Source organism: Triticum urartu, chromosome 2 (genome assembly GCF_003073215.2).
Source record: "Triticum urartu cultivar G1812 chromosome 2, Tu2.1, whole genome shotgun sequence".
Lineage (NCBI taxonomy): Eukaryota > Viridiplantae > Streptophyta > Magnoliopsida > Poales > Poaceae > Triticum > Triticum urartu.
Window position 1 is genome coordinate 699,626,664 of NC_053023.1, and position 15,402 is coordinate 699,642,065.

At 42.3% G+C, this 15,402-nt stretch overlaps 1 protein-coding gene across 1 annotated transcript; it reads left to right on the forward strand.

Moving 5' to 3' along the window:
- Window positions 1-2,512: 2,512 nt before the first annotated feature.
- On the forward strand, window positions 2,513-12,401 carry LOC125539868 (kinesin-like protein KIN-14I). Its single transcript, XM_048703407.1, has 23 exons — window positions 2,513-3,039; window positions 3,566-3,638; window positions 4,190-4,321; window positions 4,496-4,725; window positions 4,809-5,136; window positions 6,028-6,127; window positions 6,225-6,406; window positions 6,498-6,613; window positions 6,723-6,825; window positions 7,157-7,309; window positions 7,390-7,536; window positions 7,629-7,835; window positions 8,243-8,407; window positions 8,471-8,614; window positions 8,741-8,881; window positions 8,986-9,180; window positions 9,261-9,387; window positions 9,477-9,679; window positions 9,774-9,956; window positions 10,146-10,241; window positions 10,746-10,943; window positions 11,482-11,753; window positions 11,952-12,401. The coding sequence occupies exons 1-23, from the start codon at window positions 2,921-2,923 to the stop codon at window positions 12,142-12,144; spliced, it is 3,807 nt and encodes a 1,268-aa protein (XP_048559364.1). The 5' UTR covers window positions 2,513-2,920; the 3' UTR covers window positions 12,145-12,401.
- Window positions 12,402-15,402: the final 3,001 nt, after the last annotated feature.

The following is a 15,402-nucleotide window of genomic DNA, read 5'->3' on the forward strand; positions in this document are numbered from 1 at the left end:
CTCCGATCACTCCCTCTCCACGGGAAGAAGCCCCGCGCCGGAAGGGCCCCTCGCGGCGGAGGAAGAGGCCGAGGCCAAGGAGGGCGACCGGAGGAGCCCGTGTCGGCACTCGTACTCCTCCGTCTCGCGGCGGAGGAGCCTTGCCGGTGGCTCGAGGCCCTGGTTCGTCCACTTCCTCGCCGCGCGCTTCCTCAAGCTGTCCGCGCGGACACACTGCTCGCGCTCGGGGTCGCCGCTGCTGCCGGAGTTGCGGCCGGAGTTCCACATGCGGCCCCTCATGGCGTTTCGAGGCAGAGGGCGGCTCACCGGCGGCGAGAAATTTGGGGGAGGGAGTGGGAAATCGCGGTGAAACGCGGCGGCGGGGGAATAGGGTTTTGACACATATCTGCCCCGCAAACCCATAGATATACTGCTTCCGGGGGGGGGGTGGGGGGAGGGGGGAGGCGGTTTGCTGGCCGCGGTAAATATTTTTACGAGCCGGACGAGTATACGGGTTCTGTTCTGGCCAGAAAATTAGGCGGAGCTCGGATACTCGCAGAAATTTTACGGGTTCATGAGATATACGGGTCTGTTAGAGTTGCTCTTAGCCTGGCGCAAAGAGAGGGAGGATTTGAGTAGTGAGTCTAGGGAGGAGGTTGCGGTGGGTGGAGTATCTATCTGATCTGATGGACTGGACCCATTCGGGGTCGGTACGTAGTGGTAGCAGTAGTAGCGCGACGTTTCGCCAAGAGGCACGCTCACATCTCACGCGTCGCGGTCAAGCAAGCGAGCAAGCAATCGGGCGTGAGACAAGTTTTCGCGTTAGGCCGAGGACAGACGGCATAGGCTGGAAGGCGTAGCTAGCGCCACATGCCAACGAACGGAATTAACTTTCCTGCCGGCCGGCGCCGGCACCGGCAGGGACAAGGATACGCTTGCGAATGCGACCACCTCATTTCATTTCATTTCATTTTAGTACTACACGCTACAACATGCATGACCGCATGGCCGCCCCTCGGATGACAGCTGGAGTTAGTTAGTTAGCAGGGGGGCTGGGCGGGTAAGGTCGGTCCAAAACTAAAATCCCAGACAGGCCATCTTATCAGGCCACTATCATCTATTACCATCATGCATATAATATAAGTGCATGATACTATATCCGTAGTGAGCGGTATCACCTATATCCGGAGTGAGCGGTATCATATGTTGGTATCATAGATGATCTGATCGTAACGAGGATCGTGATAGTGCATGCACGGTTAATGCGCCTCCATTCCACACCAGTGGCTTAGCCGGCGATAAAAACGGAAAGGGTATGCACAGTCCAAAAAGAAAAAACTGATACGAGTGCCATACAATATTTGGCACAAGAATGACAAGTACCAATTGTTCTAGTTCAGGATTTTGTTTTCTGCCTAATCCAAGGGACATGGGCATGATTGACACCAATTGTATGCAGGTTCAGTTGTATGGTTGACACGGACATGATTGACATCAGTGTCAATCAAAGTAGGAGCAATGTATGCGTCAATTATTCATGTCCCCATAAATTCTAAACATAATTGCAGAAAGATCAATTGTACATTACCAACTTGCTACGATTGGCGTCGTTGCGGAGGAGACCGCCTGGTGCGTACCGTGGATGCCTTGCCGGCTACATCTAGTGTGGCGGACGCCCTGCAGGCTGGAGGCGAGCCGAGGAGGGGAGAGGACCATGCGGTCGGCCAAAATATGATGGGAGTGGGCTAGCTGGCGTCGGCGTCTCGATGATAGCCGAAAAGGGAAGTGGGGGGGAAAGGGGGGGGGGGGGGGGGGGGTGCCGAGCCGGCGAGGGAAGGACATGTCCAAATGGGAGTGGGAATTTAGCAGAAAAGATGTGCCACCTAAACAGACATAACGATCAATGTGACGCACTCTCATAATTTTTCCTGCAAGTATACGGGGGTGTTTGGTTCAGGGACTTTTTAGTCCCAGAGACTAGAAAGTCTCTAAAAAGTCCCTAGAAATCAAACAGGAGGGACTTTTTCTATAGGGACTAGAAAAACTTTACTGAAGAGTCTTTTTTTATTAGTCTCTGGGACTAGAAAAAATTCTAGGACTTCTAAACCAAACACCCCCTATATGAATAGAAGACTCTGCATTCAAAATGGGTTGTTGGGATGCCATTTCTCTCGTCATTTCGGCCATATGGTCCGGGCGCCGGGCAGGCCGCCCGCACAGTTCTCCCCCTGTTTTTTTCTCACTTTACAAATTACTCCCATTTCTTTGGGAGTACGTTTTAATATATTTTTTAAAAATTCCCACTAAAAAAATTGTACTGCTCCATGTTGGAATTATTGGCATTCCCCTCGCGCACGGGAACGCAGCGCGAAAATCAAAACGCGCAGTAATTCCCTCCCCTCCTCCCCCCGCTCGCTCGCACAGCTGCCCAAAAAAGCTCCTCTCCTCGGCGCTGCGCCTCCGCGTGATTTCTTTAACCCGCCTCCTCCCTCCCTCGCTCGCTCCTCGCCACTACTACTCCACTCCGCCTCCCCCCCGTGACCCCCTCCCCGTCCCCACCCCCGCCTCCTCCCCGCTCGCTTTCGGATCTCGCCCTGCCGGCCGCTGCCGGACGCGCACGCGGCGGCGACCGGGTCATCTCCCCCTCCCCTCCCTCGCGCGCGCGCCTGGTTATTATTACCGCCGCCCGCCGCAAGCATTGCGGGGGGATCTGCCGCCTCACCTCTCCCCGACCGACCTGCTCGCGCGACGCTGCACGCTGCCCGACCCCCTGCCTGGAGCGGAGCTGGAAGCCGGAGCTGTGAGCCGGCGCCACCGCCCGCCATTCCCCGCGCCCCCGGATCTGAGCTCCAGCACGGCGGCGGCGATTGGTGGATGGGAGCTGGGGCCTGGGCCTGACCGAGGCGCACCGCACGTCTCCGCCGTCTCCGGGGAGGCGAGGATGGCGTCGGCCGCGCCGCAGCAGCTCGGCGTCAACGGCTCCGCGGCCGCCACGCCGCTGCACGGCCCCGCGGCGGCCGACGGGTACGACAGCGACGGCAGCTACAACTTCGCGCCGCCGTGAGTAGCTACTCCGCCCCCTCCTCAGCCGTCTCGTGCACCTTTTTTTTCTTACGAATTGAGGAGCTCTCTTCGCCCGTCGCCTGTAGCTACTTCGGTTTGTTTTGGTTGGTGGAATAATAGTACTACTTTCTGAACCTGTTCCGATTCTGGCACAACTATCCTAGGATATTGCTGCTTACGCATGCTATATGCCTTATGGCGAGTTTGTTCGTCCCAGGATTTGAATTTTCTAAGCTTGTTTCATAACAGAAAAGTTTTCCCAGACTGGTGGAAAGCGGAGAAAGGTTGGGTTCAGACGGGAATCTGTTTATTTATTCAGTGTTAATGTCGCTATAACCGGTTATGTTTGTTGGGCTCGTAATCATCACCCACCGCACTGCAATACTTATAATGGTTATTTCCAATTGGAGACAGTCTCGACATTCTATGTTTTGTCTTTCCTGTCACATTCTGCATGCAAACTTTTGGTTACCTGATGACATACAGTCGGATCGATACTTACACTCTGAATTGCATTTTACAGTACTCCATCGACATTGTCCATGTCCATACCCCCGGAGCTTGCTGGAGCAATCCCGCTAATCGACAGGTTCCAGGTACATGTCTCCTTGATTCTAGCTTACCCACTTTATCCAGTGACGTGATATATCTCATGGCAATTTCAAAAGGGAGGGAGAAATCGTCTGCTACTGTATGAAATGCTAACTTTAGCATCAATGCATAACCCGTTATTCTGTTGATGCGTGGGATGGGGTACCATTTTGTTCTCTCTATAAATTAGTTTATGTGGGGTGGGTGTGTGCCTGTGTGGGTTCTTTACATTAAGGATAAGTCGCATAACTTTCATGCTTGAATTCTCTTCTAAACTACAAGAAAAAAGGAGTTTCTTCTACCTACTTAGTCCTACAGTACTCTCCGAACAGTAACAGCCACCGTTTTATTGGGTTGGGTCTCTCTACATTTCTCTTATTTCAGTCTCAATGGCAACTTTTGTAAACCATTATAAGATGCACTGAAACATTTTAGTAGGATCAGGTTTAATAGAGTATGTCACAATTATTCAGTATCAGTTAGTAAGCAGTAAGCATGGATATGGTTCCCATAGTCCATTTTGTCCCATGTTAAATTTAGTGTTGAAATATAACAGGTGGAGGGATTTCTCAAGGCAATGCAAAAACAGATTCAATCATCTGGAAAGCGTGGCTTTTTTATTAAAAAATCAGTGGGTCCGCAAGTTCGTGAGAAGTTCACTTTGGAAGATATGTTGTGTTTCCAAAAGGTAATGCTATTGAAACCCATTTCATGTACGAGATTATGTTGCAGCAATCTGATTTCTGGGCATGTTCTCTTACTGCGGTTTAATATCGTACGCAGAACTATAAAATCATCATGAAATTGCTTATGGTGCCATTTTGTTTTATTAATTTATCATTTCTATGCTCTCCCTTTGCAGGATCCTATTCCAACTTCGTTACTGAAAGTACCTAATGACCTTGTAAGCCGCTCAATTAAATTATTCCATGTCATATTAAAGTACATGGGCGTCGATTCACCTGCAATAATAAGTTTGGAAGAAAGAATTGAACTTGTTGCAAAGCTTTATAAGCATACTTTGAAGCGGTCCGAACTTCGAGATGAGCTATTTGCGCAGATTTCAAAACAAACACGTAACAATCCCGATCGGTAAGTAATGGGTTTCTCATGTAGAACAAGCACCTGCTGGTTTCAGATTTATTTTACGGACCATAATTTTATTGTTCCTGCAGGAGTTGGTTGATAAGAGCTTGGGAGCTAATGTATTTATGTGCATCTTCCATGCCACCAAGCAAAGATATCGGGGCATACTTGTCTGAGTATGTTCACTATATTGCTCATGGAGCCACAACAGATTCAGATGTTCGAGTTCTAGCACTGAACACACTAAATGCATTAAAACGCTCGGTTAAGGCAGGCCCACGGGTTGCAATTCCTGCGCGGGAGGAGATAGAAGCTCTTTTAACCAGCCGGAAGCTTACAACAATTGTCTTTTTCTTGGATGAAACATTTGAAGAGATCACCTACGACATGGCAACAACAGTTGCCGATGCTGTTGAGGTATCTGCATCTCTCCTGAGCTAATGTGGGTTTGGAACTGATATGTACCAAATGGTTCTTTAGAAGAATGTACCTAGTCAGATCTAGAAGATTGCTTGGCGTGTATGCAACTTTAGTTGTGATTTGATTTGTCGCTTTTGGTATAACGACGATGTGAATTAACCAAGTAATGGGCCTGGATTGTCAATACTTTCAACTTGCCTCTTAGATTGTGTGCACAGGGTGGTTCATTTAATTGATTTTTGGTTTGTTAGTTCTGTGGTCATGACTATTTTCTCTCAAATTATATTCATAAAGGTGCTATACACAAGTATGCACTGAATACAAGTTTTCCATTCATAGATTGAACGTACATTTTGCCGTAACCGTTCAACCATAGTTAAAACAGAACCTGTGCCACAGCATCTCTGGCTGGATTCACTTGTATGTAGCTCATTGCTACTAGGTGTATACACAGTCTGGAGAGTTGCTCTGTTCAGAATTTCAGACACCTCATGACTGAGCCTAACCACCTTATACAATTAGGCTGTAGGTAGGGTGTCAGAATGGTTATTGATTGTTTTCATCACCATTCGACACTCCGGGAAGTAAGTAGTCACAACTCACAGGCACCTTCTTCAGCTCCCATAGTTCCATAAGGTAAATGCACAGCTACTCAACCCTGCAAAGGTGTTCACTTTGTGCTGTGTGTCATATGAGCCATTGTTGCTACTTTGCTTATTCCTTAATATTGTTTGACCAAATAGTGGATATTGAACCATACCATCATATCCCAGTATATGTGTTTCTGTTGTACATTTTTCTTATTATAAGTTTTGGTTTCGATCTTGTGTGCACGGTGTTTTTCTGTTAACTTGAAGTCGTAAGTAACAAAATATCCTGTTATGACAGGAACTTGCTGGCATTATCAAACTTTCAGTATATTCCAGTTTCAGTCTTTTTGAATGCCGAAAGATTGTTAATGGATCTAAGTCTTCAGAAGTTGGCAACGGTATTTCTTTTTACTCTCAAATTGCCCCCCCCCCCCCCCCCCCCCCCCCCCCCTCTCAGTCAAAATTTAAATTTATCTATTTATTTCTGGCATGCAGAGGAATACATTGGGTTAGACGATAACAAGTACATTGGGGACTTGCTATCTGAATTCAAGTCAGCTAAGGATCGCAACAAAGGAGAAATTTTGCACTGCAAACTTGTATTTAAGAAACGCCTCTTTCGTGAGTCTGATGAGGCTGTGACTGATCCGATGTTCGTTCAGCTATCATATGTCCAGGTACTGGTTTGTGTAGCCAGTTGAAGTGCTTACAGTTCGTAGGCTATGCAGGTAATCTAACATAACACTGATCAATATCCTTCTTCTGCAGTTACAACATGATTATATTCTAGGCAACTACCCAGTTGGCAGGGATGATGCTGCACAACTCACTGCCCTGCAAATATTGGTTGAGATTGGATTCATTGACAATCCTGAGTCGTGTGTGTACGTAATTTATAAGGCTCTACCATCTCTTATTTCGTTTTTCCATAGTCTTTTCGTAATAGTATTTCATCATATTTCTTTCTGAGATGCCATTTTGTCTTTTTGCTAGTGAATGGATATCTCTTCTAGAGAGGTTTCTACCTAGACAAGTTGCAATTACTAGAGCAAAGCGAGACTGGGAGCTCGACATCATCTCACGCTATCAGTTAATGGTATTCATCTAGCCGTGCAACTTTATGCTATTGAGTAGTATCAACTGTAGATGCATCACATCACGCAAATTTGTGCACTTAATTTTCAACACATGTTTCTTATTCATCTCCATGTCCTGCACTATTCATAGCAGTGAGTGTATTTGTGATGCATTACAATGTACTAACATGTAAGAAAGTGATATTTTTTTAAATTTTAGTTATTTGTGAATTTCTCAATGAATTAATTTTGATGCATGCCCTGGTGAAATGAAAAATTCCATGATCTGAATCTACATTGGCAAGCACATGTGATACCTCAATTATCTAAGTATTTCACTGTTGCATCCAGGAACACTTGTCAAAAGATGATGCAAGGAACCAGTTTCTCAGAATCCTAAGAACTCTTCCATACGGCAATTCAGTTTTCTTCAGCGTTCGGAAAATTGATGACCCAATAGGACTTCTACCTGGAAGAATCATTTTGGGAATCAACAAACGAGGGGTAAGATACTTTTTCTTATGATGAAAATTGTATATCTCTTCTCTAATTGAAGCTAATCTTGTAATTCTGCTTTAACGCAGGTTCACTTTTTTCGTCCGGTTCCCAAGGAATACCTACATTCTGCAGAGCTGAGAGACATAATGCAGTTTGGGAGCAGCAATACTGCTGTTTTCTTTAAGATGCGAGTTGCTGGTGTCCTTCATATCTTTCAGTTTGAAACCAAGCAGGTATTTTGAACCCTCACACAGGAGATAGTACATCAGCATAATCTTATAAAGCTGTCAACTGGGTCAAAATAACCAAGTATTTATATTTTTAGGGTGAAGAAATATGCGTAGCACTTCAAACACATATAAATGATGTGATGCTCCGCAGATATTCAAAAGCACGGTCTGGCTCTGCTACTAGCACGGTTTCTCAGAATGATGTTTCTCAAGCAGATAAGCCACCAAATGCTGAAATGTATGACAAACGTGTCCAAGAACTGTCAAAAGTAGTTGATGAGTCTCAGAAGAAAGCAGACCAGGTGAGTTCAGAGCTTCGTGAGAAATGTCTTGTTACCTGGTAAACGTTGTGCAAGCATTCCAGATTTTTTCCATGTTAGTGCTACACTGCTACATTGAAATCTAGATCATTTCATTGCAATTGGATTTAAAAATGTAACGAACCGCCAGTAGGTCAAAAGGATCGTAATACCATGCATGTAATTAATAAACATGTGATTTTTTTGGCTAGTTATGCACAAGTTTGTAATGCGCACAAGTGTATCTGCAATTTTCAGTTTACATGACTTCTTTCATAAAGAAAGACTAAAATTCCAGTTAGCTGATGTTTTTGAAATCTAACCTTTGTCTTGCAACATATTGGAGAAAATGGCATCATCTTTTTACATAACTGATCATCTAAGTTCTAATGGTCCCTTTTTATTGTTAGTTGCGGGATGAGTTACAGAGGAAGACACAACAAGAAAGAGAGATGCAAGAAGAATTGGAAGGGCTAAGAGACACCTTACAATCTGAACGACATATCATTAAAGAAGTAACAAGTGAGCGGGATAGGCTAAAATCCCTATGTGATGAAAAGGAATCTTCTTTGCAGGTATGGCGATATGCAATTTGTACAGTTAAATTGTTTGGATCATCTAACTTGCAATTTTATTAGGTTGCATTGGTGGAGAAAAATAGACTGGAGACCAAATTAACAAATGGTCAGGGCCAAGAGAACAATACCAAAACAGACTTATCTGGAAATCATTGTGAAAGAGATACTTTGACGACCGTAGGCAGCGTCAACAGTGGCATTGAGGTATTTTACAACAATCATGTACATTAGGGTTGAGTTTTGCATGGCATGTCCTGCTTCTAACTTCTGTGGCCAAACTTATGGTTGCAAATATTTCATGGTTCATTTGTTTATCTTGTGTTTGAAAAGATGTTGACTAAGCTCGAGGAGGAGTTGAAATCTTGTCAAAAAGAGCTTGCTGCATCAAAAGAAGTATCAAAGAAGTTAATTATGGAAAGGAATATGCTCGAACAGAGGATTCAAAGGCTTGAGAGGGCAAAAAGTGAAGAGGTTTTTGTTTAATCATCAAACATTTCCTTTTTCCTGTTCCTGGTTTGCAGTGAATACTTTATTCACTTCATATTTCTGAAAATATTGTTACTTTAACTATGCAGAAAAGTACAATGCAAAGAGTTTATGAGGATGAATGTCGTAAGTTAAAAGCTCATACAGCTACACTGGAGCAAAAATTGGAAAGCACAACACAGTCATTAAATGTTGCTGAATCAACTCTTGCCTTGAGAAATACTGAGGTGGATACATTGCAAAATACTCTCAAGGAGCTTGATGAGTTAAGAGAGTTTAAAGCGGTATGTGTAAGAAAAAATCCACATTCAGTCTCTTTTAGGTTCTGTAGAAATTCACATACTTCCATTGTGCATCTCTTCAGGATGTGGACAGAAAGAACCAACAGACCGCTGAGATTCTTAAAAGGCAAGGAGCACAGTTGGTTGAGCTTGAAAGTCTTTATAAGCAAGAACAGGTTTTGCGAAAACGTTACTATAACACAATTGAAGGTATGGTAGAATAAAGTATTCACACAACTGTAGTTATTATGGTATTTTGCCAATAACTTGATTATAAATTGAGCTGGAACTCTTCACAGATATGAAAGGAAAAATAAGAGTTTTTTGTCGCTTGCGTCCTCTAAACGACAAGGAACTTTCTTTAAAGGATAAGAATATTGTATGCAGTCCTGATGAATTTACAATTGCACATCCGTGGAAAGATGACAAGTCAAAGCAACACATATATGATCGTGTTTTCGATGCATATACGACTCAAGAAGATGTTTTTGAGGACACCAAGGTAGAATATATCTAAATTTAGGTTTTCTTTCTGTCGTAATATAAATTGCTTATCTGAGATTATTCACCTTTGTTTTTTGCTGAACATGGTGCAGTATCTAGTACAATCAGCTGTTGATGGATATAATGTTTGTATATTTGCTTATGGTCAAACTGGTTCCGGGAAGACTTTTACAATATATGGTTCAGACAACAATCCTGGTCTTACTCCAAGGGCTACATCAGAACTTTTTAGGGTGATAAAGCGTGATGGCAACAAGTATTCATTTTCCTTGAAGGTAAGAACTATTTTCATGTGCATTTTATATGGTTTCATATAGCCTGGAAAACATCTCCTTTCTGGACTATTCTACAAACTATAATTTTCAATCTTGATGAAATGATTTGTACTGTTGGCACTCCAATGTTGAATATTACACATTGTTTAGTTATCCTTTGTCGACTAATTGTTATCATATAATGTCCAGGCATATATGGTGGAACTTTATCAAGATAATCTTGTGGACCTGTTGTTGCCCAAAAATGCTATGCGACAAAAATTAGAAATAAAAAAGGACTCCAAGGTATACAAGCTCTTTCCTTCTTTGCATTTACTTCCCATTTTTCATACAGCTCGCTAGAGTTAATGGTCATCCTATGATCCTTCTTTATTTGCACATTTTACCTTTTCTTTAGCTCTTCAGTAAGACAATTTACAAGTTCCCCTGTTTGATTTTTGTTGTGTGCTTTTGACTTTTGAGCAACAGCTCTTGGAGGTATTAACTATTTTTTGCTATCTTGGTTAACTTTTGTTGTTGAAGAGCAGACAATTTTATCATTTTTTAGATAATAGACCACTCCTTGGTAATAATGACTATTTCATATGCTAATAAAGCTGCACCATTCTAAATAACTATAGTTTGAGAGTAATAGTGGTGGTTAGGGAAACTCATCGTCGCCACCTGCACAATTATTTTGGGAAGTGTAGAGTGTGGAGTCACTTCCCTTAACATGCGGAAGCATTTCTTTCATGAATGGTAGATGTTTATATTTCTATGCACCTAGTTAACTTGTGCTTTTCTTTCTAGGGTGTTGTTACTGTTGAAAATGTCACAGTTGTAAACATTTCAAGTTTTGAAGAATTGAAAACTATAATAACAAGAGGTTCTGAGAGAAGGCACACTGCTGGAACAAATATGAATGATGAGAGCTCAAGATCTCATTTAATCCTTTCAATAATTATTGAAAGCACCAATCTCCAAACTCAATCTTATGCAAGAGGAAAGGTATGACAGGATGAACTTGAAAAGTTCACACAATATTTGTTGAGTCCCAGCTTGTCTTTTTTGATCTGTTATTCTTATCAGAGATTTGCATGTTCTGATAGTCTACCTTCAATTGTGAACACTTCTTACATTTATAGAACTATGTATGCTTGCTGTAAAAAATAGTCATATCTTTCACTTCATGCAGATTTGGCAAACACTCGGGAATAAAACTAGAAAACTACTCTTGTGTAGACATATTTTAACTACCATAACTGCTAAGGCTCAATTTGCTTAGTTTAGAGTCTTTTTGATTATGACATTTGTTTCCCCAAAAGAACAAACTTCTGCTCTCCTATATGTTTGTCCTTGCAGTCACCATTTCTAGTCAAATGGAATTCGTTTTATTTCTTTCAGAAAATGTGGTCTCGTTAGGCTTGCCTTATTAGTCTAGCTCATAATCAAATTATTGTTTCATAATTTTCATTTTGTTTAGTTCTGTAATATGCATTAATTTATTTGTTCTTAATAAATTCCTGACATTGGCATTCCTTAACAGCTAAGTTTTGTGGATCTTGCTGGTTCTGAGAGGGTGAAAAAGTCCGGTTCAGCAGGAAAACAATTAAAAGAAGCACAGAGCATCAATAAATCCCTTTCTGCATTGGCTGATGTTATTGGTGCTTTATCTTCTGATGGACAACATATACCTTACCGGAACCATAAGTTGACAATGCTTATGAGTGATTCACTTGGAGGCAATGCAAAAACCCTGATGTTTGTGAATGTTTCACCAGCGGAATCAAACTTGGAGGAGACTCACAACTCACTCATGTACGGATTTCCCATTGCTTATTTACTCTTTTGCATTTCTTTTTCATTGCCATCGTTGTCTGTATCCCTCAGATTGTTTCGTGGATACGGAAACTTAAATGAATTTTCTTGCATCGCATGCTTAATGTCCTGCATCATGTGCATAGCTTCTGCGATATTTTTCAGCTGTTTACTAACATTTTTTTTTGACTGCTGTAGGTATGCTTCACGAGTACGTTGCATTGTCAACGACACGAGCAAGCACGTTTCCCCCAAAGAAATCATGCGGTTGAAGAAGTTGATTTCTTACTGGAAGGAGCAAGCAGGCAAGCGGAGCGAGGGCGATGAACTGGAGGAAATACAGGAAGAGAGGATATCAAAAGAGAAAGCTGACACCCGGTTGACCGCTTGAGGGCGAGATACCACTGCTGATGCCCTCCCTGAATGCACCTGGTTTGTGTTCTCGCACCCAGCCTCAGAGGTGACCCAGTGCTGTCGAGCATTCACAACACCGACGTAGCTGATGGAAATGTTCCGGTATCATCTGAAAATGTTGCACACCAATTGTATAGTTAGCGATTATATATTATGGCGGCGGCGCCTGTTTGTACAAAGAGCCTGTAGTACACATTCATAGGAGAAGGGATGAAGAGTTTTTAGGAGAGAAAATCCCACTTTCTTTTGTCGTCTTGGCGGTGATTGTCGTGCCTTCTAGTTCTATGTAGACATGTCAGCGCTGGGTATGATTACCAATGTTATCATCGACGATGAAATGGTTGCGAAGTGTCTATTTCTGTGGATATAAGCAATTCACGAATCCCTGGAGGAGTCTTAGAGGAGTCAGATATTTTTGGTGGTCTCACAAGTAGTGATAAGTATCCTCACAATCAGACACCTGACAACACATCTCTGCACTCGCCGGTATACTTGGCCACATTTTGCATCTTCCTTTACCGTGTCATGCTCAGATAACCTTCACATAAACACATTCTAACGTCCTGATCCCTCAGCATAGTTTAGGTGTAAATAACCAACCACTAACTAGGCCAGCTGTACAAACATAATTTGACCATATTGAAAAAGATGTAATAATGTATGCTTTGCCAAAACTTGTAAGATTCAGTAATGTACATGATGATTGAATGATAAATTCAATCAACCAAAGGTTTTTCATTGCCTTGCCAATTTTATTTAGCCAAGTTATCCCTTGTTAGAACTACTCCGCTTCGTAGAATCAAAGGAATATCTTAACTTTGAGCAGCACCCTAATTTTCCACAGATACCGGGAACATCACAATGCACAAGAGCAAGATAATGGGACTTCACCGAGAACCCCCCATTAGGAGTTAAGTTCCAGCGAAAAACGTCTTGCTCAGGTGTGAGAAGAATATCAGTAAGTCAGAGAAACTTAACTATTCATGCTACTCCTTCCACCCCGTAATATAAAAACTTATTACATCCAATATATGAGGGGGAAGTTTGGATGACCTCTGCCACAATAGTCTGTTTGTGCCTTACAATGTAGCAAAGATTTGGACATTGTTCCCGCACAGCGGTACTCAACCACTTTTCCTCCCAAAAGCTGATTTGGTGCCATCCTTTATCATGAAAGTACCAAAGCGGAGAAAATCTCCCTTCACTTTTATGACGCTGGCCCAAAAGTACGAATCTCCAGCTCTTCACTGGACTTCCAATAAGGGCATACTACATAAGTACTTATCAACTGTTGCCACACTCCATCAATTGTCAGTAGGCTAAACAACCACTTGCTAAGCAAGGCAACATTCTTTATGTCCAAATAATGAATTCCTAGACCCCCCTTGCTCTATAGGGCAGCACAAAATGCTCCGCTTAACCAATTGATACTTTTTTCTTTTGATCATCACTCCACTAGTAAAATGTAGTGAAACTAATCAATTTTTTTAAGCACACCTCTTGTTATAGAGAAAAAGGACATCATATACAAGGTAAGGCTGCTAAGCACCGAGTTAATCGGTGTAAGACAACCTCTTGAAGAAATATGTTTTCCTTTCCAACTACAAAGTCCTTTCTTGAACCGTTCTAATACCCTTTTTCATTCAGCATTTGTCGTTCCTATAATGAAAAGGAATACCTAAACATGTTAATGGAAATTTACCGGAGGCACAACCAAAAATCTCAACCTCCCCAAAACAGAATAACTCACTCTTATGGAAATTAATCTTTAGACCTGATAGTTGCTCGAATGCACAAAGTAATATCTTCATGTTACGTCTGCATACTGTAGAATAGACCAGCCTCCATCATCTATATGTGGCACTACTACACTAATCTGCTCATCTGCTTTGGCTCTATCGATTAGAACGGCCTATATGTCAGCTATGATGTTGATGAGCATAGGGGATGAAAGAAAGAAAATTGTGGAAGCGTATGCTGTTCGGCAGGGACGCGTTCGTGTTATATAGAGATGTCAAGATTACAAGATAGGTTGCGCAGGTTGTTACTAGGCTTGGCCTCTACTCCAAGCTATACAAAGATAAACCTATCCTAGCCAACAACCTGCCGCACACCCAAGATTACATGTACGTGTACATAATACGTGACAACATGTCACAAAATACTAGCCTATACATTTTCTACAAGCCTATCATTTAACATCCTCCCTCAATCTTAACTCACCAAGGTTTAGATTGTTCTTGAAGGCTTGAAACTGTCGAATTTGTAAAGGCTTGGTGAAACCATCAGCAACTTGATCTCCTGTTGGAATGAACTATATCTCTAATAGCTTCTGTGCTACTCTTTCACGAACAAAGTGATAGTCAATTTCTATATGCTTTGTTCTGGCATGAAATACGGGATTTGCAGAGAGATACGTTGCACCCAAGTTGTCACACCACAATTGTGACACATGTGATCTTCCGATTCCTAGTTCATTAAGTAAAGTTTCAATCCACATTACCTTAGCAGTTGCATTTTCTAGAGACTTATATTCTGCTTCAGTACTGGAATGTGATACTGTTGCTTGTTTCTTAGCAGTCCAAGATATAAGATTAGACCCAAGAAAAATAGCAAAACCTCCAGTAGACCTTCTATCATCTGGACACCCAGCCCAATCCGCATCAGAGAATGCACTTATTCCAGTTGATGGAGATCTACATAACTTGAGCCCTATTCCAGTACTTCCTTGAATATACCTTAGTATTCTTTTGACAGCTGTCCAATGTAAGGAGGTAGGAGCATGCAAAAATTGACAGACCTTATTTACTGCAAATGATATATCAGGTCTAGTCAAAATTAAATACTGTAGTGCACCAACTATGCTTCTGTACTTAGTTCCCTCTTCGGTGCTCAACACCTTCCCTTCATGCAATGACAACTTATCAGTGGTAGACATGGGTGTATTGGAAGGCTTACAATCCTTCATGCCTACCCTTTTAATTATATCTCTGGCATACTTATCCTGAGTTAGCATAATACCATCATACATTTTTTTAACTTCAATGCCTAGGAAATAATGTAACTCTCCCAAGTCTTTAAGTGCAAACTCACTTCTCAAATTCTTTAGCAGAGCCGAGGTAGCATCTTGTGATGAACTAGCAACGATTATATCATCAACATAGATTAACATAAAGATGATCACCTTCCCTCTCTTGAAGAAGAATAAAGAAGTATCTCCTTTTGAGGCTCGAAA

What these genes read in the sequence shown, in the direction of transcription:
- LOC125539868 (XM_048703407.1), top strand. Translation starts at nt 2,921, where the DNA reads ATGGCGTCGGCCGCGCCGCAGCAGCTCGGCGTCAACGGCTCCGCGGCC. An exon ending in CTCAGAAGAAAGCAGACCAG is followed by an intron (nt 7,836 to 8,242) that starts GTGAGTTCAGAG and finishes TTTTATTGTTAG; the next exon opens with TTGCGGGATGAGTTACAGAG. An exon ending in AATCTTATGCAAGAGGAAAG is followed by an intron (nt 10,944 to 11,481) that starts GTATGACAGGAT and finishes ATTCCTTAACAG; the next exon opens with CTAAGTTTTGTGGATCTTGC.